General features: G+C 44.4%; 2 protein-coding genes across 2 annotated transcripts in view; one reads left to right on the forward strand and one right to left on the reverse strand.

Annotated features, from left to right (window-relative positions):
* The window catches only part of LOC127007509 (uncharacterized), a 116,058-nt gene extending 99,040 nt beyond the window's left edge, over positions 1–17,018 (forward strand). The window contains exons 10-11 of the transcript XR_007760274.1: positions 3,645–3,683; positions 14,778–17,018. The gene's annotated coding sequence lies outside the window, so the exon portion shown is untranslated. The remainder of the gene's footprint in view (positions 1–3,644; positions 3,684–14,777) is intronic.
* On the reverse strand, positions 11,957–15,768 carry LOC127007563 (variant surface antigen F-like). The gene is made up of 2 exons (XM_050878733.1): positions 15,213–15,768; positions 11,957–12,090 (listed from the first exon to the last, which is right to left on the reverse strand). The coding sequence occupies exons 1-2, from the start codon at positions 15,766–15,768 to the stop codon at positions 11,957–11,959; spliced, it is 690 nt and encodes a 229-aa protein (XP_050734690.1).
* Positions 17,019–24,960: the final 7,942 nt, after the last annotated feature.

The raw sequence follows: 24,960 nt of genomic DNA on the forward strand, positions 1-24,960 counted from the left end.
TACTCCTGCGCCCCTTCCTCGTTTCTCCCTATCTCTTTCAATTTCTCTGTCTCCATCTGTCTTTCCGTCTGTCTGTGTCTGTCTGTTTGTCTCATTCACTCACTCACTTTCTGACTTACACACACACACACACACACACACACACACACACACACACACACACACACAGCTCACCCAATGACATGCAGGTTTCATACGCCTCCAGGAATTGCGACAGACAGAGAGATAGCATCGAGAGTGAAGTGGGAATAGCCGGCAAGTAAACGAATAGAGAAAACATGTTATTATAAATGAGACACGGTCTTTTAACATGCCCGCTATGATTATACAGAGGCCGAGCAGAGAGGACGCGTCTGTATGGTATTTGTGGACTATATTGATGTCCGCTACGTATTTAATTCCATATTTTCAAACCTTTCGGGGCTTACACATTCACATTAATCAGGCTTTCGTAGAGGTTCTCGTGGTTAAATCCATGGGTGGTGTTTGAGCTTAGTGATAGTTTGACAAGTCATTTGGATCATGAACGTGAAAAACACTCATGACTGTTCTCCTTTGTGGTCTTTGGAAATATTTGTTGCGAGAGCCGAAAGGGTCCGAGAATATAGGTATCCGTCCGTCCACTGGCCCGAAGCTTGCCGCTCCTCCCATCGGTATTGTTGCCTCATGATAGCGGGGCCGACTGACGAGAACTTATCGCCCGCACAGCCTCTAAGTTGATTTTATTGCTGGTCATCAATATTCTTTTTAGGCGGCGTGTGGGGAAAATTGGTATCAAACGGAATTAGTTACATTCTAACACAGGAAAAATGGCAATGTAAAACTAAAATATACTGTAACTTAATGCAAAACATACCATAAAATGATGTTGCTATTTTCTTACTGTAAAAGATAACGCTACCAACACCCTAAACAGATCATTGCTCCTCCTCCAGCGTTACTAAGGCCTATAAAATCTACTTCCCATCCTTGCTTCATTACCAACACCCCAAGTATTGATTTCTTATGCCTACAGTGTTACCAACGCTGTTAAGACTTCCTTCCAATTCTTTCATACCAGCATCCCAGACGACAAATTCCCATCACTATAGTGTTTTAAACGTCCCCAACAGATCCTTCCGATCCCTGCAGGTTACACAGGGAGAAACGTGATATGAGAAGATACCAGCTGGGATGCCTCAAGGGAAGGGAAGTAAAGTAAGTGTTTGCGTAATATTATACTTGATAGTGAGGCATTGAGGTATATGTTACTAATCATCCAGGTATTTCGTTTAATATCTACAAGGAATGCGAGTTGAGTGTAATGTCATCTTCAGACTGTATTTTTTGTTATATACCTGTTCGTAGTGGTGTCCCGGTGAGGGTAATCAAGGCTGAGAGACTGAATATATATATATATATATATATATATATATATATATATATATATATATATATATATATATATATATATATATATATATACGTATATATATATATATATATATATATATATATATATATATATATGACGCCTTGTTCGTAATCGCAGCGAACTGAGGGGGAAGAAACTGATACAGACTCTGTGAAATGGAATCTTGAACACACACACACACACACACACACACACACACACACACACACACACACACACACACACACACACACACACACACACACACACACACACACACACACACACACACACACACACACACACACACACACACACACACACAGTCATACAACGGATCAAAAAATGGGAAACACCATTAAGAAATCCATTATATGCTAATCTATCTTTCTTCTGGAGGCGGAAGAGGAGGTCAGAGAGCTTCCTGTTGCCTCGGGATAAAGAAAGAAAGGAGAGGAGAGCAGCGTTTCGTGCCGGCTGATGGTGGTGGTGGTGGTGGTGATGGAGGCTGGTGCAGGGATATCGGGAAAAAAGGGAATAGGTAAAGGAAACGTATTATGGGGTATTGATAAGGAAGGTTGGGAGAGAAAAGCGAGAGGCGAATAGCAAGTAAATAATAGGAAACAGGACCAGGGTATCAAGGGAAGGCAGGTAGGGGAAATAGAGAATGTTGAGGAAATGACAACGGAGAAAAGGCCAGATCGGGTAGAAAATGAAGGTGAATATGTTTATTATAATTGTCATCCACTGAAAAATTCTATTGTAAAGAAAATATTTGGCCTATAAACCATGAAGTCAGTCTTTTTCGCTCTCCCTCTCTCTCTCTCACTCTCTCTCTCTCTCTCTCTCTCTCTCTCTCTCTCTCTCTCTCTCTCTCTCTCACACACACACACACACACACACACACACACACACATACAGATGACTCGTCCAACACATCAGACTGACTTCATTAGGCTGTCACTCTTTTATCGGCAAAAATATTGATTGGTTCAGCCCATTCCGGACCGAGATAAAAAGAAAAGTGAAAAAAGAACTTTGCCCATTAAAAAGTTATAAGAGGAGAGCAATGGAAGGAAAGACGGATGAATAGGTGGACGGAAGGATGGATGAATGGATGGATGGGCTCCTTGTCTTCCTGCCTCTCTTGTCAAGCGCTCTATCAGTTTGTCTGTTTGTCGCTAAGGCGGTGTTCCTGTGTGTGTGTGTGTGTGTGTGTGTGTGTGTTTTTTACACTACTACCACTGCCACTACTACTTACTACTACTACTACTACTACAACTACTATTAATGCTGCTGCTGCTGCTGCTACTATTAATGCCACCACCACTACTACTACTACTACTACTACTACTACTACTACTACCACCACTACTGCTGCTACTGCTACTACTTCTACAACAATGACAGCATTATCAACAACAACTATAATCCGAAGCAGCGAAAATGTGTTCGAGTGTGCGTTTCCAGTAGACAAAATGACTTGCAAAGTTATAATTTCGAGAAGTCTGAGAGGAGGAAAAGAAGAGAGAGAGAGAGAGAGAGAGAGAGAGAGAGAGAGAGAGAGAGAGAGAGAGAGAGAGAGAGAGAGAGAGAGAGAGAGAGAGAGAGAGAGAGAGAGAGAGAGAGAGAGAGAGAGAGAGAGAGAGAGAGAGAGAGAGAGAGAGAGAGAGAGAGAAGAAAACTTGTTAATATAAACACACACGTGAAGGGCACGCTTACCTTTATTTGCTTTACCCTTTTGCTAAGACGAGGAGCAATACTTCTTGTAGTGGAGTTCATTGATTCTCTGTAAAAATTCACAAGCTACTTCGGCAACACGGTCACAGTCTTGCTTCCGAGAACACACACAAGCACGCACACTGTTGAATCTCCCTCCCCTGAATCACTTGCGTTTTTCTTTATTTAACTTTTTGTATTTTTCGCATTTTTCTTATCTTTACATAACTTTTCAAGGCACGAATATAATAACTTATTTTAGACAGTGACGACGAGCACACTAAGAGCTAAACAAACAACAACAACAACAACAAGCAGCTCCTGTAAAAAAACTAAAAAGAACTATCAAATATACGCCCAGAAATGTTTAAGTCACAGGAAGGAAGAAATAATTGGTTTGAGTAATTTAATATCTTTTAAAAGCAAACTTTCCAGCATAATCAGTTCTTACGTTACTGACAACAGTAGAATGAAAAAAAATCATATATCCACAATGGCCACCTGCAATACTTCATTTTTTCCCTCTTTGCAGGTTGTTGGTGGATAAACCTGCGACTGGACTAAGTTTCTGGTGAGTTTGGTATTAATACAGACAGTTCTTGTAGTTTAGAGGGTGGTTCTCGAAACATAGTGCATGGCTTATAGTGTCTAGTGGGTGGTGGATCTTGGAATAATGGGTGGCTTTCGAAGTACAGTGGATGGTTCTTGTAGCTTGTAAGGGGTTGTTCTTCTTGCAGTGTAATGGACAGTTCTTGCAGTCTGGTAGTTAGTTCTTGTGCTGTGTTATGGGTAGTTTTCGTAACATGCAGTTCTGTCAGTTTGAAGATTTTTTTTTTTTAGTTTGCAGTGTGATGTTCTTTTTGTTGTGTCTTGGCTGGTTCCTATTTTCGTTGTCAGCCTCGTCAGCCACTTCTGCGTGACACGTAATCAAAAGTTTGACTATTACTTCAAGAATGGAGTGACGGTCTCTTTCTGTCTCCCGAACGTCCGTCTCCTGCTCCCTCTTTAAGACGTTTGCCTTCTTTCTTTCTCTCTGTCTATCAAACGTTTTTTTCTCCCTCTACCCCCTGCCCTATCATATCTATCTGTATGTATGTGTGTATGTATGTGTCTTCGTAGCTCTCTCTCTCTCTCTCTCTCTCTCTCTCTCTCTCTCTCTCTCTCTCTCTCTCTCTCTCTCTCTCTCTCTCTCTCTCTCTCTCTCACACACACACACACACACACACACACACACACACACACACACACACACACACACACACACACACACACACACACGCACACACACTTCGTAGCTCAGTGGTTAAAAGCTCTGAGCTGCCAGGCTTCGCGGCCTAACAGGCGGAGGTTCGAGCCTCGCTCAGGGCGGGATTTTTCCGCTGACGAGTGGTTATTGTTCCCCCTTGAGCAAGGGGGATGGGGTGTGTGGTGTGCTGAGGTCCAAGCAGTACTCAGAGATCGACTATAATGAGCTTGCTCTTGTCGGGAGGGTATTAGCTGTGGATTACGAGTCCAATTCGTGATCAGGCCGTGGTGAATTACACACACACACACACACACACACACACACACGCGAGCTCCATTTGATCTTTTCATTCACTCTCTTTTATTGATATATTTCATTAAACAAGGTTGAGAATCGCCGACACAACCCTTGCGCTGGCACACGCTCACGTCCCTTTCGCGGAATATAAATTAACTATCTAGCGACGACTCATAACCTTTTTACATACCCGTGGAGTGTAGCAGGTGGCAGGTGGGTGGGTGGAGGTTGAACAGAAGGAACAGCATTGATGTGGAGTCGGCAAGAACAGGTGTGTGGTTAGTCAGGTGTGTGGTTTGTAAGGTATGTGGTTAGTCAGGTGTGTAAACAGCCATGTGTATGGTTAGTCTTGTGTGTGGTGAGTCAGGTGTGTGGTGAGTTACATGTGTGGTGAGTCAGGTGTGTGGTGATTCAGATGTATGGTTAGTCAGGGTGTGTGGTGAGTCAGGTGTGTGGTGAGTCAGGTGTGTGGTGAGTCAGGTGTGTGGTGATTCAGATGTATGGTTAGTCAGGGTGTGTGGTGAGTCAGGTGTGTGGTGAGTCAGGTGTGTGGTGAGTCAGGTGTGTGGTGATTCAGATGTATGGTTAGTCAGGGTGTGTGGTGAGTCAGATGTGTGGTTAGTCAGGGTGTGTGGTGAGTCAGGTGTGTGGTGAGTCAGGTGTGTGGTGAGTCAGATGTGTGGTGATGTCAAAATGAAAGCAAAATAAATAAACAAATAAAAAAACTTACAAATATCCCTTTCACCTGCATTTAATTACCTCACGACACTAATGGACAGGTGATCATAATAACAGACTGTGACAGACATACCCTTACCTTGGTAGTGGACAGGCCCACGACGGAGGCATGGGGGGGCTTGAAGGTGATGACGGTGAAGGTGACGGAAGTGACGGTGACCTGGGACATGTTTGTTGTGTAGACGGGCATTGGGCGCGTTACGAGTGACGTCAGCACGATCGTTGACGAGACCTCCTTCAGCTTAATACCAATCTAAGGAATGAAGTTGGTGGATGTTAAAATGGGATAAGTAAACAGAAAAGAAAAAAGGAAGAGGAAAAGAGCGGAGGAGGAGTAAAGGGAGAGAGGAGAAGAGGTGGAAGAGAAAAGGGATTAAGTTGGCGGAAGTTAAAATGCGTTAGGTGAGAAGAAAAATGGAGAAGCAGGAGGTGGAAGTGGAAGACGGGAGGGAGTCGGGTCGTGGAGGCTGAACAACACACAGCTAAGTTTGCGCCCGACACACAAATACTTAAGCTGAAATTACATATTGTATTTGTATTGCTTAGTGTTGTTTTCTCCCCTGGTTACTTCCTTTGCAGCTAACGGAAAACTGGCTTGTATTTCACCCAGGAATTGAAAAACATTATTCTGAACAGCATTCTCTCTCTCTCTCTCTCTCTCTCTCTCTCTCTGTTTATTAATTTATTCAACTTTTCTTCCTCTCCTCTCTCCCTCCTCCTCCTCCTCCTCCTCCTCCTCCTCCTCCTCCTCAACCCACGACTCTTTTAATTAAGTATCTGTAATATTATGCTAGTTAATCGAGGGTCAAGGACGAAGAGAATGTTTTAATAATCAACGGTGAACTAATTCAATAATGAGCTACGGCTCCGAGAAATTCTTAAAGTCGGTAAAATAGATTAGTGGAGAATCTTTACGTCTACATTATTATATTCGGAGGTACGAGGAGAGGAAAAAAAATAGTTAGCGGTTGTCTAAAGCTGCTTATCGAGAGAGAGAGAGAGAGAGAGAGAGAGAGAGAGAGAGAGAGAGAGAGAGAGAGAGAGAGAGAGAGAGAGAGAGAGAGAGAGAGAGAGAGAGAGAGAGAGAGAGAGAGAGAGAGAGAGAGAGAGAGAGAGAGAGAGAGAGAGAGAGAGAGAGAGAGAGAGAGAGAGAGAGAGAGAGAGAGAGAGAGAGAGAGAGAGAGAGAGAGAGAGAGAGAGAGAGAGAGAGAGAGAGAGAGAGAGAGATCAACAGTAACGAAAGGAAATATTCAGTTAAATACCAAGGTGTCGTGAATGCAATTGAAACAGCTGGTGACCGATAACAGTGATCAACAAGATGAAATAAGATATGACTCAGTGTAGAAGAGCAACGTCGTAGAAATGATGAAGTTCTTGACAGGTAATGAGAAAATGAGAAATGGTAACACTTGCTCAACGTTCACAAGGAAAAGAGGTAGAAAGTGAATAAAGGGCGTAGGAAGAAGAGGAAAAAGGAATGTTCTAAAAGGCTAGGTTGAAAAAGAAAGAATGTGTGTGTGATATGGCAAAATAAAAAAGTTCGAAGGTGACGAAAAATAGCCAGGTCGAGCTAGAGGAAGAGGGAAATGAAGGGAAAATTGTTGGCTCAGCTTTCTCAGGGCCCACGAACGCTCCGACCCAGTAACCTTTTTGTGGGGTGGAGGGTGGGGCTGAGAGGCCAAAAAACGAGTGGTGGTCGGAGCGGCAGCTTGAACATGTAAATGGCGGGAGGAGGAGGAGGAGGAAGAGAAGGAAAAAGACGATAGGGAGGAGGAGGAAAACATTGAGAGATAGGAGGATGATAACGAGCATAGGGAGAAGAGGAAAAAGGCTGAAAAATTAAAAGGCGGAATGTGTAATAATGTAGAAATTTGAAGATAGAGGAAGGAGATGAAAAAATGAGCAAGTCGATTTAGAGAAAGAAAAAAATAGTGATTTTTTTTTTGTAATAAGTTGAAATATGGCGAATTGAAAAAGAAAGGCAGAAATAGACAAAAAAAGGCAGTATAGGAAAAACAGGAAAAGAGGAAAATTAAGGGAGATTCTGAAATAGGTTGTAATAGGGCGAGGGAAGAGATATCAAAAAGACAGAAATGTAAAACTAGTTGAAGAAAAGAAAAAAAAAAGGAGCAGAGAAATCGAAAAAGAGAAAGAGGAGATTGGTGAGGGTTTGTGGAATAGGAGGATGGCGTGTCAGGAGATGATGGATAAGCAAGATACGAGAGACAGAAGGAAAGTGGAAAAGGAGGAGGAGAGCGGGGACGAATTGGACGAGGGCAGGAAAGATGAGGAGAAAGAAAAGGAGGAAGAGGACGATGCCGAGGACGAGGGTAAGAAAAATGATGAGCAATAGAAGGAGGACGAGGACGAAAAAGACGAGGATGACGAGGGTGAGAAAGATGAGGAGGAGGAGGAGGAAAAGGAGGAAAGATAAGAGGATGAGGAGGAAGTGAAGAGGCCATTGTGACCGCTAGGATGGACGAGGAAACAGATGACCACCCCTTTAAGGAAAGATAAATGGCAAGACTTACGGGCTCTTCTTCCCTCATGAGAACACACACACACACACACACACACACACACACACACACACACTTCTAATACCATCGTACCATACCTAGTTACCCTCCCCCCTCAAATGTGACCATAGCCTCCTCCTACCCCCACCCCCCCCTCGCTGTCACACCTGCCAGTCTGCTCACCTGTCCACCTGGCCACCGCCACACACCTGGGAATTGGTCTGAAGGTTTAATTCCCCTATAATATTCAGCGATCCATTAGCACGATGAGCGAGGACTTACTGATGACAGATTAACACTCACATAAGTCATCCACCAGGGGAGAGAGAGAGAGAGAGAGAGAGAGAGAGAGAGTGTGTGTGTGTGTAGCTAGTGAATATTAAATGGGATGCTGCGGGACTCATTGAGGTACGAAGGCTTGGCGAGGAACGAAAAAGTGTTTAAGAGCGGTCGTGCATTTTACTCAGGAAGGAAGGCTGAGGGCAACGTTGCCAAATTATCGTACTCAACCTCTTATATTTACCGACCTCCAACCCAAAAACTGTCTCCTGGACCCCAATGACGAGATTTACTTATAATTATCGTTAAAATAGTTAATTCCTGATGTTTCTTGGCAATAGTTATGCGTCAGAAACCGGTAAATACTATGCTCTGAGTACGATAATCTGGCAACGGTGACTGAGGGAAGCAAGCTGAGGGAACACGGACGGAGCAGGATTTTTTAATTCGCCAAAAATTTAGGCACGAACAATGTCAGTAATGTGATGTAAATGTACTAAATGCAGTGTAGTGTGACCGTGGCATCTATAACAGTTAGGTGCAGTGAAAAATACAAGCGGAAGGGAAGGAACAGCTGAGTGAGATGGTGCCAAAAGAAAGACATAGAGAGAGGCAGATAGGTAGCATATACTAGATATCAAACTACGTCTCCAAGGGAATTATACGCTTATTGATCAGGGCGTAAATACAACATGTTTTAGTTTCCACTTTCAGCTTCTTGCATGATTTATTTTGGCAAGATAAAATGTGACACCGAAACAGATATGAAAAAAAGGTTAACGCTACATTATTAGAGGCCTTGCCATATCCCCTACACAAGTACAAATTATGGAGTAATATCACTTCCTACAATTCCGTCATATTTCCTACGCAAAAACTGAGTGCCCAGCATATCTCCTACACAAATCGGTGCATCCGGCGTAACGCTACAATTATACCGTCATATCTTCTGCAGTTCAGCGATTACGGAGAATGTCCAGAAGTGAAGCGCAAACGAATGCGCTGGTTATGCAGATAAAACGCAATTGCATTATGTAAGAAAACGCTGGAGAATATTTGTCAGAAATGTTTTATTCATCTTTTACTCAAGCAACATACGTATATAAAACGAAACTACAAAAAAATGAGTTTCGTGAACACATTCATTCATGTTTTTTTCTTTATAACACACACACACACACACACACACACACACACACAATGAAATAAGAATACAACGCAGGTACAGTTTGTTGTTTCTGGCCACATTGCGGAGGTACCGGAATCCCGAGCTGTCTTTCGTAAACCACTGAACTGAAGCGGCTGTTGGCACCTATCCTTGCCATGCTTGGGTCACGGTCTTGGCCAGAATGACTGGTGTTGTCCGTATTGTGCGTGCCATACGAATGGAAGAATAGTGCAGGGTCTTGCCTAAACTCGACTCAACCCGACTTGTGTCTGAACATCAACTCGACTTTTCTCCATATTTGAGATTGATTTAGGTTCAAAATTTCTAGTCAAGCGAATTGACTCAAACTCGCTGCCTCTGTTGGTGCAAGTGAACTCGACTTCTATCCCTGTTTCGGGTCGGCTCAGGGTCGAAATTTCGGGTCACACACACACACACACACACACACACACACACAAAGACCAACAGCCAACTCAACTTTTCTCCCTGTTTAAGGTCGACTCAGGGTTGAAATTTCGAGTCAAGCACGACTTAATTCGAACGCGGTGGCTTTCGTGGCGTAGGAAATATGACTGGAGCCCTCTAGGAATTGTGACTCGCTGCCTTTCGTGGCGTAGGAAATATGACTGGAGCCCTCTAGGAATTGTGACTCGCTGCCTTTCGTGGCGTAGGAAATATGACTGGAGCCCTCTAGGAATTGTGACTCGCTGCCTTTCGTGGTGTAGGAAATATGACTGGAGCCCTCTAGGAATTGTGACTCGCTGCATTTCGTGGCGTAGGAAACTGGAGCCTCTAGGAATGGGAGCTAGGAATTGTGACTCGCTGCCTTTCGTGGCGTAGGAAATATGACTGGAGCCCTCTAGGAATGGTGACTCGCTGCCTTTCGTGGCGTAGGAAATGTGACCGGAACCCTGTAGGAATTGTGACATAATAGGTTTTTGTGTGTCGATGCGCTACATCCTTGCAGGAAATATGAGAGTACTCGGAAGACTGCGAAAGTTGTAGATGTGACGGGTAGGAAAGGTGTCGTAGGAGATGTGGTGCACCCCCATCTGTTAATCTCTCTCTCTCTCTCTCTCTCTCTCTCTCTCTCTCTCTCTCTCTCTCTCTCTCTCTCTCTCTCTCTCTCTCTCTCTCTCTCTCTCTCTCTCTCTCTCTCTCTCTCTCTCTCTCATTCCAGTCATTCCACTCTGCAAATCTTCTTCCTCTTTTATCTGGTGTCGTCTTCCTCCCTCTCCTCCTAATCCTTCCCTTTCTACCTCTCCCTCTGCTTATCTTCACCCTCGTATACCTTCTTAAGAGTTTTCCTTTTCCTTCCTCTCTTCCCTACACTCTCCCTCTCTCTCTCTCTCTCTCTCTCTCTCTCTCTCTCTCTCTCTCTCTCCCCCCATATTTCTTCATGACTTTAATCCTTTAATTCCCTGGATAATGTATGAAATTCCTGCTCCGTCATTTATCACGTTCTCTCTCTCTCTCTCTCTCTCTCTCTCTCTCTCTCTCTCTCTCTCTCTCTCTCTCTCTCTCTCTCTCTCTCTCACACACACACACACACACACACACACACACACACACAACTGAAAACGTCATAATTACTAAAAAAAACGAAGAAAACGGGAAAATAATCAAGAAACAAAAGAAATAATACAAAAAGGTTGATTTAGCGGAGCAGAAGAAAGAAAAACAAGTTACGGGCTTTTGATTGCTGCTCTCGAGTAATGATTTTTATCGATTTATTTTAATTAGAGCGGAAAAAAAATCATTATTGACGTATGAGAAAGGAACTAAAAAAAATATAAAAAATAAAAGAATTAAAGGTTTCCAGAATCGTCTGTGTTCTAATCTCCTTTTTACCTCCCGTCTTATTGTCCCTTCTTCCTCTTTCTTAGCTGATGATGATGATTGTTATTATTATTTACGAGTATTTATGAAGAAGGGAGAAGAAGGGACACACACACACACACACACACACACACACACACACACACACACACACACACACACACACACACACACACACACACACACACACACACACACACACACACACAGAGAGAGAGAGAGAGAGAGAGAGAGAGAGAGAGAGAGAGAGAGAGAGAGGATGATGGAAATGAGAGCGAAGGAAACGAGGGGGAAAGGTGACGTCTGTAACAGTAGTAATAGGAACCCAAAGAGTCAGCACACACACACACACACACACACACACACACACACACACGACTTATGCAAATTATATAAAATCAGTCGTAAAGAGGAAGCTTCCGTATTCTACTCTTCATTTTCCTCCCCTTCTCTTCGCCTCGTCTCTCTCTCTCTCTCTCTCTCTCTCTCTCTCTCTCTCTCTCTCTCTCTCTCTCTCTCTCTCTCTCTCTCTCTGTTCTTTCCTTTTCATTTTTTTCCCTTCCATTTCTCCCATACCTTCCTTTCATTTCCTTTTTCCTCTCCTTTCGCTTCTTTATGCATCTTCCCTTCCATCTCTTTCCACTTTCCTCGCCTTTTCTACTTTTCCCTTCCTCTTTGTTACTTTCGCTTCCCTTCCCGTTCCTCCCCATCCCTCTTTTCATATCTTATCTTCCATTTTACGCCTCTCCTCAGCAAACCTACTCATCCCTCATGGAGCCTATCAGGGAGACTGTTCGGAAGCATGCTGGGTGTGTTTTCGATATAGTCTCGGCTGCCAGGGTATCTTTGAGAGTGGTCGGAGCTGAGGGCTTCTCCGGGGATGTGGGAAGAGCTGGAGTAGGGTGAACACATGACAACCAGGTAAGCGACACGTGTTCTTATTTGTTGTCGTTAGCTATGCGTGTGGTGTGGCGTGGCGATGTGTGGTGTGGCGGGGCGAGAGGTTCGGGCCGGGTGGGGAGGGAAAGGAAGGGAAGAGGCGGGGCGGAGAGGGACATCAGGCACAATTTCACGGTCTGGAAGCCTCGTTTCTCCCTTTCATTTCGACTCTTTAAATCTTATCTTCCGCCGAGTTCAGCTGACGCGGGCATATGGGCATCTTTCGGTGGTGAGGCTTGTCGTATTCTCTCTCTCTCTCTCTCTCTCTCTCTCTCTCTCTCTCTCTCTCTCGTCATGACTCCGGTGACATCACTTACGAAACACATAAACGTCTTCTCTAAAGCAAGTTAATTGAGACAGTTATTAGAAGCTTCACGGTACTGAACGAAGCTGTTTTATTCGCGTGTAGTCAAATTGTTCTGAAAGGGAGTGAAGCCGCCAGCCGCCAGTCTGGAGTGTTTCGACGGGCAGACTACATCAGACACAACATCCTGGGCCACGGTACGTAATGCTTGTGTTTGTGAGAGTCTTCGCCTCGTGTAAACGTGTTAAGTACAAATTGATGTGTATTCACCTGTCTTTTGGTAACCTTTAAAGGGGCATCAGTTCAGAGCACAAGCTTACCCGCGGGCGGGGATTCCATAACAGTCTATTAGGGACGAGTGGATGTACACACACTCAAATAAGAATCGTTACACATTCAGCACGATACAAACTGACACCGAGGACGAAGCCATTAATAACAGGCTACTCATGTTGGTATCACTGCGTGTGTTGGGTGTGGCTTCACTTGCCTGAACCAAGTGAGCGGGACTCTTAAATGAAGCAGTAGAATTTGAGCTGGCACAGTAACGCTTCATGAAACATATAAATGGAATCTTAGTCGAAGTGAATTGATCTGTGTTGTATGTAGCACTATAATATAGTCGTGTTTGGGTGATGTTATTATGCTTTAACATTTCACACAAGTGAATACTTAAAATTTCGTCCATTTTGAAGACAATCATGATAAAACGCCTTTCGTTATTGTTACATTCGCTACAGCAGCATTGTTTATATTACACATAGTTGGAAAAACAGTACAGGCATGGTTGCTTTTAGGTAATTATGGAGTCACAACACTGGTCATTCGCTGATTTCAGGGTTCTTGTACCTCACACAATTTATGCATTACTTCTCAGCCATGGAGCAGTCCTTGGATTTATGATCGCCAGAGCATTTGAAACATTTTTGGGCTTCCCCATTTCTCTTGGCAGTGCCGTTGGCCTCAAGATGGCCGTATCTCGTGACAGTGATAACATATATGTGCATGGTATCTGTCTCTCATTGTGTATATTCCCCATTCTAATTTGAACTTGTCTTGATTCTTGTGAATCAGCTCTCTCACAGTTGGGTCACACCTCTGTATGTACTAGTACATCGTGCCGCCAGCTGCAAGCTTACTTAAAATCAACTCAATCTTATTCTCAACACCCTCAATTGTTAAGAACTCATTGCGGTCTAAGATGGTCTCCTTTATTTTTTCTTTGGTCTCCTCTATGCACATAGCATAATGCATATTGCATTGCATCTATGGTTTCATCTTACCAACACTCTTGGTACTAATTTGCTCAACAGACTCCAATTTTTGGGCTACCTCATTCCTCATGTTCTCATCATCAAAGTTCATTATAATATTACCTCCATCAGTGAATCTTGAATCATTAATCTGAATGCCTTGTAATGCCAGGGAGATTTCGCTTTTTAACTCGGTATCCTTTTTATCTTGTTCAGAGGCCTTAACAACAAGTAGATTCTTCTTTAACATTGCTCTTGCGTTTAGTGACATCAGCCCAGCTTGCACCCGCTGACTCTGCATAATGCAATCAGCGCTCTGCAACACCTCCGCAACCTCCCCCAACTCTTCTCTCACACACAGCCTGAGACTCAGCTTCTTCCTTTACCCCTGATATTTCCTTAGATAATTCTTGCTTGAATTCATCCAATTTCTCCACAATTTTGGTAGCCAGAGATGCTTTATGAAGGCAAGGGTTGCACACCCAGTTAAATTGAGGTATATTCTCCTGCTCAATTCCAGACAAATGAGCACATTTCACATGACACCATCTAGGACACAAACAGCAGCCTACTTCTACCCACCGCTGTTACGCATAACATATGAACATTATTTTATAATTTGTGAATGTAAAGCTTGAACAAGTGGCACTCGAATTACTCCGTTAACATTATGGTGATATCTGGTATCTCGGTGTCTCCCTTCCTCTCTATCCCTCCCTAACGAGGGTACTGTCCTGCTCCCCCCAGCAGAGCTGAGGTGGTGGGGATGATCGCACTTTTACCAACCCTGCCGAGATTACCGGGTTAGTGTGCAACTCGTCGGCCCCCACTATAACGATACGTTTTTGTGTGTGCGTGTAACCCTCAACCGGAGTTCTTCCTCACTCGGTCCCCCGAAGTTTTACGGTTTAAGTTGTTTTTCGTTCTAGTTTATTAAAAATTTTAATGTTCAATTTTTTTTCGATATTCTTAAGAAAGTGACCTTTGTTCTGAATTATTTTCTTGAGTGTTTGGTCATAATATTCTATAAAATTTGTGCACCACGGAAGCTTACAAGTGCTCTACCATGCATTTTTCTTCTAGATGGAGTGTGTGGCCTGCCAGAATTTTTACAATGCAGACCTCCTGGTGCCTCGGGTCCTTTCTTGCGGGCACACATTTTGCGGCCAATGCGTCAAACTACTGTTGGACTTCTCTCCGACGGAAGCGATCGTCTGCGTTGTGTGCCGCCTGCCCCATTATTCCAAGGTTACCAGTCCCATCGAGGTCCCCTACAACTTTGCACTTCTAGATTTAATGTTTGCCTATTGTCGAGGAGGTGCCCAGCTATACGGAGAAGTTAAGGGCCCTATTGAGCTGGGCAGAGGAGCTGGTGGACGCGACATGGCTTCCCCGCCAGGTTTGGGTCATGATATTGCCCAACTACAGATTGATTCACCTGGCGGACTCTTGAAAGGTCATGGACCGGTTATAAAGGACCCTGGCCCATCGACTTCCCATGGGCCGGTGACGGAGCACCCTGGCCCATCGACTTCCCATGGGCCGGTGACGGAGCACCCTGGCCCATCGACTTCCCGAGGGCCGGTGACGGAGCACCCTGGCCCATCGACTTCCCGAGGGCCGGTGACTGAGCACCCTGGCCCATCGACTTCCCGAGGGCCGGTGACGGAGCACCCTGGCCCATCGACTTCCCGAGGGCCGGTGACGGAGCACCCTGGCCCATCGACTTCCCGAGGGCCGGTGACGGAGCACCCTGGCCCATCGACTTCCCGAGGGCCGGTGACGGAGCACCCTGGCCCATCGACTTCCCGAGGGCCGGTGACGGAGCACCCTGGCCCATCGACTTCCCGAGGGCCGGTGACGGAGCACCCTGGCCCATCGACTTCCCGGGGGCCGGTGACGGAGCACCCTGGCCCATCAACTTCCCGTGGCCCGGTGACGGAGCACCCTGGCCCATCAACTTCCCGTGGCCCGGTGACGGAGCACCCTGGCCCATCAACTTCCCGTGGCCCGGTGACGGAGCACTCTGGCCCATGGACTTCCCGAGGGCCGGAGACGGAGCACCCTGGCCCATCGACTTCCCGTGTGCCAGGAGACGAGAGCAAAGTCCCATCGGCCTCCATTATGCCAGCAGTTGAGACCGCAGGTCCATCGGCCTCCATTGTGCCAGGAGACGAGACCTCAGGCTCATCGTCCTCCGCTGGGCCAGGTAAAGAGAACTCGGCCCTCTCCACCTCCCTTATTACAAATGAACCTCCACAGCCGGTTTCTTCGCGAGGGAAAGAGCCGGTTTCTCCGCGAGGGAAAGAGACGAGACCTCAGGGCCCTGTTTCTCCCCAAGGGAGTGGAATGAAACGTCCCGTCGATGACTCACCCCAGGGGAGTGCAGTGAAACATCCAGACCCCGTATCCCCTCAGGGCCGTAGGATTCTAACTCCAAGCCCTGTATCTCCTCGTGGACGTGGAATGGTGACTACAGACCCAAAGCACCGTCCTGGGATGAGTAGCCCAGGTCCAAGTTCTTCCCGAGGGAGTGAGATAATGCCTCAAGTTGTCGCAGGCCCATCAGGCCATCGTGAAGAGCAGGAAGGTGAGATGGATTCATCCACCGACTCGTGTGAAGAGGATGAAGATTACGAATGCCCCAAGATTGAACGTGAAGTGCGAGCGCCACCACCTATCGGCGATAACTTCAGAGTGATTTTGCAGCCACCTCCAGGAATGATCTGGTACGGTGGGTTCCTCCGCGATGGCAGGAATGAAGTCTTTCCAGGCATGCAGAATGATGACCTGTGGGGTCAGCACAGAGTTCCCAAACAGGCACAAATAGTTGGTAACCAGCGGCGACGTGGCAAGAAACTTAGAAAAAGTTACAGACGTCCCTCGCAATACCCGTCTGCAGACTCCATCTCTGATTATGAGCCTATTTTGACCCCGATCGTTTTTTAACCATGACTCGCCAGGAAGCAGCCTGGACTGAGCGTTCGTTCGCTGACATGTGCGAGGTGGTAGATGAAAGCGGATCACTTCATTGGGTGATCAGTGTAGCGATTTTTACAGTAATGATTTTAACATTTTAAGTTTCACAACCTTATTTTAATTGGTTTCAATACAGATGTACAGTTTGTGTAAAGGCTCTTCCATGTTTCTGCAAATTTTATGTACTTTTTAATGAAGGGTAATTGCAATTTGTATGTTTAAACGTTTGTTTGGTTTAAAACTTTTCAGTATTTATTAATTGGCGAAGTGTGAACTGATTGGAAACTTTTACCGCGTGTTCTGGCATCGACGCAACTTATTAAAATAAAATGTGAGCAATCTGGAGGTTCTGAAATTTTCTTTAATCGGTAATCAGAGACGAGCCGTTTGTTAATGACGTGTGAATGAACATTTTAAGCAATTTCCATACAACTAACTTATCCAATACAACTTTCAAACCTGGTTAGTTCACTGAAAGATATGTTGGTAATCAAAAGTCTTACTGTAGGGTAATCATTTATTATACCTATTTATATATACTTTTGACCACAATACATCCGGAAAGGACATAACTACCTAAACGAACACTTCCATATGAGCGGAGCAGTTTCAACTTTGTATCAGAAAAAATGGCACTGTAAAGGTAAGGGATACAAGCGCTCGTCGCATCTAATAGCCAGGTAACGAGTGAATTAGCAAACTGGCGGTGATGCTGGCGTTGTTTGCCGAGGGAAGGAGTGCAGGCAGCGGTCGTGGGTGAAGGCTGTTTTGTGTGAATTCTGAGAGAGCGTGAGAGACCAGAGTTGATACACACACACACACACACACACACACACACACACACTATACTCAACATCCACGAGTCCTCCAAATCGAGGGAAAATTTTACCATACGAACCGATGACCATCCGTGACCTTAAGTAAAGAGTTATTACTCTTACCTTGCAACATTCTTCACGAGCGTTGGCCCCATTAATTTAGAGAGAATATTTATGTCCCCTTAAGAAACTGAATTACTCGCCGGGCAGGTAAATGAATCGCCTTCCTTACTCAGGTGACCAACATTGATATTAACGTCGCCCATTTGTCAAACGAGCACTCACGCACTTAATGATGAAATTAGATAGTAATGACCATAGCAGCAGTAGTAGTAGAGTGGGACGCTGTGGTCTAGTGGGTTAAAAGCATCAAGCCATGTAAGGGAAGAGCCAGGGCGAGGCAGTTCGAGTCCCAGTGCCGCCACGTGACGTCAGAAGGGGCATTCGGTCCTACATCAAGACACAACCCTCAAACCGTCAAACAACGAACTGATAATTATGAATATAAGTAACAACTGACAAGATGAAAAAATAGAAGTAGTAGTAGTAGTAGTAGTAGCAGGGGAAGGAGAAGTAATGATAATAAATGCCAATAATGAGGAAGAGGACCTGATAAGACAGAAAAAAAAAAAAAAACATTGGGCACCACCACCACCACCACCGCCACCACCTCTGCCGCTGCAAGCACTACCATTTTCATTTCAACGCTACACGACCTCTTCTTAATAGTCACAGAACGATTCAATTTACCTGTGTCCTCGCGCGCACCTGAACGCATCACCACACACACACACACACACACACACACACACACACACACACACACACACACACACACACACACACACACACAATTCCATTAAGTATCCTTTGTCATCAACTTTATGGGCTTTCCCCTCGTCTCTGCCACTTGTGTTGCTTTTCTTATACACCTTTGTAGACGAAACCCGGTGAGCAGGTTCGAATTTCTGACAGTGCGCCAGATTCCCATGCAAACCCAGTTGACGCTCTAGACTACAACAATTCCATTCACTCCCGTCACCAAAATATAACTTCTCAATCCTAGGGAAGAAATATGGGAGGAGGACGAGAAAGGAAGTGAGGGAGGGAGTGGGAGGTGATTCGGGAAGAAAAAGTTCCTCTCAATCTAAATTGCTCCGAAATTACTCGGTGCCTCTCTTCGGTCCACTTCCTCGGTCTCGGCTCTTCCTTCACCGCCCACCCAGCGTCCCCTGCCAACCCTTGCCTCCCTCTTCCCGTTCCTCCTCCTGTTCCCTCGTGACATCTCTCCCGCCGTCCCTTCTCGAGTATCACCCCGGAAAGACTAAGTGTAAAAGCCTTCTGTACCCTACAATGTCCCCCCTTTCCGATAAGGTGCACGAGAAGCGATAAACCAGCGTGTTAGAGAGGCCCTGGATGTGCCTCCTCCGTGGAAAACTTTGGAAGGCATTGATTTCCTAAGCGACCATCACTCACACTCACAAAGCTCGTCTTAAGAATTCAAGACAGCAGAGATTGAGATAGTGAGCTGGGAAAGTGTTCATGGGAAAGTGTTCATAAGTGGTGACAGTTTTTGCGAAGGGTGAAGGAGGCACACAGTTAGGTCAGAGATAAAAGATAAAAGCAACAATGAAAACAACTTAAAGGTGTTCAGATAGTGTTGATTGATATGACGATGAATAAAAGGTGAAGTAGGCATCAATGAAGCGGCAGAAATAAGACCTAACACTACAACAAACAGACAAGCAGGTAATGCAGACACAGCGTACAAGACTTACGTAACACAGGTAATGCACGGAAGAAGCCTGACACTAAACAATTGTAATGGTTAGCCAAAAGTTCAGTCGCCTACTAACAACACACAACTGCATTGACCTTTAGCCAGGCAATGTTGTAATACCTACTACTGCGTAAGTACCCTTTAATTTGAATGACGATTAAGTTAGGATTTTGTTATCTCCGTTTGCTAACAATTGTTTCTTCATTCAAAGGTGTATGGTCAACGCTGATGTTCAAGCTTCGCCGAGTGTGGAACAGGGAAAGAAGAACAAATGGGAAGGTAAGAAAACAGAATCATACCAAGTAGCGACCTTCGAGTTTCTTTGTGTAGCAGTTTCTTGTTTCTTGAGATATTATTGATAGCGTCAGAGGCTTGCTGGGTTTCGTTCCTCCCTTCTTCGAGCCCCGAGGCCACGCGCAGCTATAGCGTATGCCAGCTTTACCTTCTCTGGTCTAAGCCTAAGAGGAGAACTGGGAAGCTGGCATTATTATTTCATCATGATTGACGCTGCTTCTTGGCGACCTGGAGTTTCTAGTTCTATTTGCACTAGGTATTGAAGTCTTAATGGTGCTTTTTATTCTCCTCTGTGACTTCCGCTCCTTTGTCCTGCACCGAGTCTATACGTACAGAGTTAATAATAAACGTACAGCACCTCGACTTCCGCTTTGTCAGTCTTCTCTTTCTCGTGTTGTTATTGATGATGTTGATTATATTCATGGATTATTAACCTTCATGCTCACTCATGTCCCTTAATCTCTTTCTTCGTACTTCCCTTCTTTTCTTTCGTTCGTTCTTCCCTACTTCCCTCTACCCTTTCCTTTCTTTCTTCCCTTTCTCCATCCATCCATCCTACCTCCTATCCTCCTTCCTTCACACACACTTTATCGACACAGCCTAACACTGCTATTAAACATCCATTAAACGCAAAAGATTATCGTGTTCGTGCATATAATTTTTCACTGTCACAAGAACAAATTTTGGCAAGTAATTCGAGGTCAAACTCACGTGTTAAGTTTGGGGTTATTGTATTTTATTTAATGTGATGGCGGTAATAAAAGGTCTGTTGTTTTGTACTCTCATTATTATTATTATTATTATTATTATTATTATTATTATTATTATTATTATTAGTAGTAGTAGTAGTAGTAGTAGTAGTTGTAGCAGTAGCAGTAGTAATAGTAATCGTATCATGTGTTAACTTATCCCTGTCTGCTAACTGATATTTTTGGGCAAGGTTCTAATTTATTTATTTATTTATTTATTTATTATTATCATCTTTTTGTGTGTGTGTCCCTAATACTCACGCTGCCCCCTCCCCCCGCCCCCCGCATCAACTTTTCCACGACTTCCACTCCCCGCGCCCCGTCATCCTCCCTTGACACACTTTTCCCGATGCTCAAACAGATAAAGGTTTCCAGTCGTCTCCAGTTTGTAGTGTTCGCTGAGAAGTGTTCCGTTGTTCTCACGGAAACGTAGTACTCTTTACTTTTCGATGATTTGTTCTGATTAACATAGTTTTTTAGTTGATACACTTTATTGTTTAAGTAATTCACTCATACGGTATTTTAGTTTATTCCTATTGGGTTAAAGGTTTCTGCTCAACGTTTAATTTTCTGGTTGTTTATGTAACGTGAAAGGTTCCAATGTCCTGTTACGTGTGTGTCTGTCTAGCTGTCTGTGTGTGTGTGTGTGTGTGTGTGTGTGTGTGTGTGTGTGCCGCCCTTGCTACACACGCGGCAGGCCTGGCAAGCAGGAGCGTCTGGCTGGTGTCCAAGGCACGATAAAGCAAGTTGTTTGTCTCCCGTATCAGCGGCGGCATGCGAGTCACCGCTTCACACACACACACACACACACACACACACACACACACACACACACACACACACTTGCGCTGAAGGTCTGTTTTACATGGAGGCGTCTTGGGGTGAAGCGAGTGAGTGAATAAAAAAAGAAATGAGAGTTGCCTGCCTATCTGACTATCGCTGAAACACGGTGAGCGACAGTGAGCGAGCGTTGCAAACCGAGCGGTGGGCTTAATATTATTGTTAGGTAGTCTTGATGGATATAATTAGTTAGTATAGTTTAATAGAGTTTAGTTTAGTTGATTAGTATCATGTAAGTGTTTGTACTGCTTTTTCTTATTGATTTTAGTATTATTGTCAGAGTGCTTCATCAGTATGTGTTTTTAGTGTGTGTAGTTGTAAGGAGTCACTTTTATTGTTTTGCAAGTGTTATCGTTAGAGTTATGTATAGGTATTATTAGTCTTGACATTGTTTTTGTGTGGATATATTACTTGCCGTCATAGCTTTTGTTTGACAAGGGTAAAGTAATGCAGTGTCACTTGATGAGTTTGAACATGTAACGTGTAGTGGTAGTCTTGTACTCAGCCTTTACTGCGCTCGAGAAAATAAATAGAAAAGGCGAGTTCAAGGCTAAGGTTCCGGGAAGTGGAGAGTAACACGTAATTGCACAAATGGTTAATGTTGTGATGTTCATGAAAAATGTACAGGTTAGTTGAACAGGAGTGAATAATTAATTGTCAAACGATCCAAACCTCATTGTTGTCGGTATATCCACATAACCTTGACCCCAGTGAAGGTATGTGTGTGTGTGTGTGTGTGTGTGTGTGTGTTTCAGACATTGTGAGCATGCAAGTTTTATCGTTTCGTTACTATTCATGACAACTTTGACGTATTTCGTACATAATTTATTTTCTTTGCTATAATTAAGGTGAACATAAGAAATTCCAGCGTCTAAAAGAGAATATGAAAGTTGTAGTATATTTCAAGCAATTTCCTCCCTCTACAACGCCATCTAGTCCAGTCTTCACCCAGCGCTCGTAATGCCAAGAGCAACAAAACTTTAAACAGACACGATATAAACAGACACAAAGGCGAGATCGCGTTAGTGTATAGCGGATAGCAGGGAAGGGAAAGAAAGAATTGGGAGAGATGATTAAGTACTCCATCCATCCCTTCTCACCATCTTCCCTTAGTCGAATGTCAGCGTTCGTCGTCATAGCAACAACAGCATTAAAATCAAGTCATAAATGCAAACGCCTACACGGGAGAAGGTGGGCGTTTAAGGTTCAGTGAAGGACAAATAGAGGAAAAAATTATCCATCTTTCCCTCCCATCCGTTCTCAGTTGTCAGTGGGCGCATCGGCAGCAACAGCAGAAGTATCATGTTCCCAAAAGTATAAACCGGGACAAGCAAGCAGAGAAAATTACGTCATCTTGTCTCCTATCTCATCATATTTCAGTCTGTTGTCAGTGTATGCTTCGGCAAGAACGGCGGAAGCATCATGTTCTGTGGCATCGGAGCTAGAGCACGCTGAAGGGTGTGGGCGGAGCGGGTGAGGGAAGGGAAAAAATATGGAGAAAAAACGGTGGAACATAATCAAGTAGCGGAGAATGGAAGGGGAAAATGGAAAGAATGAAGAGGGAAAACGGTGTAACGTGAATAAGTAGCGGGGGAGGGAGAAAGGGGGAAGAGCAACATTTGAGAGAGAGAGAGAGAGAGAGAGAGAGAGAGAGAGAGAGAGAGAGAGAGAGAGAGAGAATGGAAAGAATAAAGAAGGAAAACGGTGTACCATGAATAAGTAGCGGGGGAGGGAGAGAGGGGGGAGAATGGAGAGAATTAAGAGGGAAAACGGAGTAACACGAATAAGTAGCGGAGAATGGAGGGGCTGGGGAGGAGAGAAAAGGGGGAGACTGGAAAGAATAGAGGGAAAACGATGTAACACGAATAAGTAGCGGAGAATGGAGGGGCTGGGGAGGAGAGAAAAGGGGAGAATGGAAAGAATAAGGAGACAGAAAACGGAGTAACACATATAAGTAGCGGAGAATGGAGGGGCTGGGGAGGAGAGAAAAGGGGAGAATGGAAAGAATAAGGAGACAGAAAACGGAGTAACACATATAAGTAGCGGAGAATGGAGGGGCTGGGGAGGAGAGAAAAGGGGAGAATGGAAAGAATAAGGAGACAGAAAACGGAGTAACACGAATAAGTAGCGGAGAATGGAGGGGCTGGGGAGGAGAGAAAAGGGGAGAATGGAAAGAATAAGGAGACAGAAAACGGAGTAACACATATAAGTAGCGTGACCCCGTTTCCGCGCCGACGCTCTAAGTAGTACCTTTCATAACGGGAATTAATTAGCTTTGTTTGAGTTTTATTGTAATCCCATCACCTTCTTTGGGTCGACCGCGTTGCTCTGGAAAATAATTCACGAGCTAGAAAATACTAACTCGACACGCCGCGCTTCCTCCGACTCGAACCGTTCTATTTATGTATCTATTATTTTTCTTCTTCTCTGTCTCTCAGTAATGTGGAGTTCATATTACTGTGATGAATTGTTTTTTGGAGGGTGGAAGTTGTTATTGTACTTTTAATATATGTCTGCTTGAAGGCTCCCGTCAATATTATTAGACTGCAACGTTTGAGAGAGAGAGAGAGAGAGAGAGAGAGAGAGAGAGAGAGAGAGAGAGAGAGAGAGTGACAAGCATTCGAGTTGTCAAATAAACTATAATAAAAGAGAAAATGGAGCCTTTGTTTTAAACTGTCTCCGTAAAAAAGTACTTAAAAAAACAGATAAAACTACAACGATTAATCTCATACTCACACACTTGATCGGTCAGCCGAGTGTTGCCGCGGACAAGCAATGAATATAATGCATCCCAAATCAGCTTGAAACTATTGAGAGGCAAAAAAAGAATGAAAATTAAAGATCAACAACAACGCTCACTTAACGCACTCTAACTAATTCTTGAGAAAGGGGAAAAAAAAAGCGAGAAAGCAAAACCGTATTTCTTTTTATTTGTGTCTTTCTTTCATGCGTGTTTGCTATCCTGGCTGCAGTGTGCGTTGAGGAGGGTAAACAGGGCCTGGCGGAGCGAGCGAAATATCGAATCACAAACAAACACGAGAGTTGATTCGCCAAACTTAGAGCAACTGTGCGGAGCCGGCGAGAACAATAAACAGCCTTATCGAACGTCGGGGGCGGGGAGAGGGGGGGGAGAGAGAGAGAGAGAGAGAGAGAGGTGAAACTTGGGAGAAAGGAAAGGAAGGAGTAACGCGATATGGAGGAAAGGGGACAAGGATTAAGATTGAGAGAGAGAGAGAGAGAGAGAGAGAGAGAGAGAGAGAGAGAGAGAGAGAGAGAGTGGAAGAAATAAAAGAGAGGAGGGATTGTGATACGGATGAAAGGGGGCACGGTGGAAAGAAAGGCAGATGGGAGGAAAGGAAGGCGGGAAGGAGAGATGGCGAACAAGAGATTGGAGAGCAATAGAGAGGAAAGATAGGAAATGAGACAGAAATAGACATGTGTTTAGAAGCAAAACAAAAAAAGTGAGGGGACGAAGAAATAAGGAAAATAAAATAAGAAAAAAATGGTTGACACTTATTAACAAAACACCATAATACACATAACACCCAGAATCATTGATCGTGTGGTGATGTATTGTTGCGCACACACTCACAGACACACACACACACACACACACACACACACACACACACACACACACACACACACACACACAAGTAAATAAATAAATAGATTAATTAATGAATGAAAAGTGCGTTATACCCAGTCCTGTATATATAAACAATGGCATACGATAATTTGCATAGCGTGTGAATCCTGAGAACACGCCGAAACACATCACCCGACCGTCTGCCGTGTTGATGGCT

This window comes from Eriocheir sinensis, chromosome 35 (assembly GCF_024679095.1).
Source record: "Eriocheir sinensis breed Jianghai 21 chromosome 35, ASM2467909v1, whole genome shotgun sequence".
NCBI lineage: Eukaryota > Metazoa > Arthropoda > Malacostraca > Decapoda > Varunidae > Eriocheir > Eriocheir sinensis.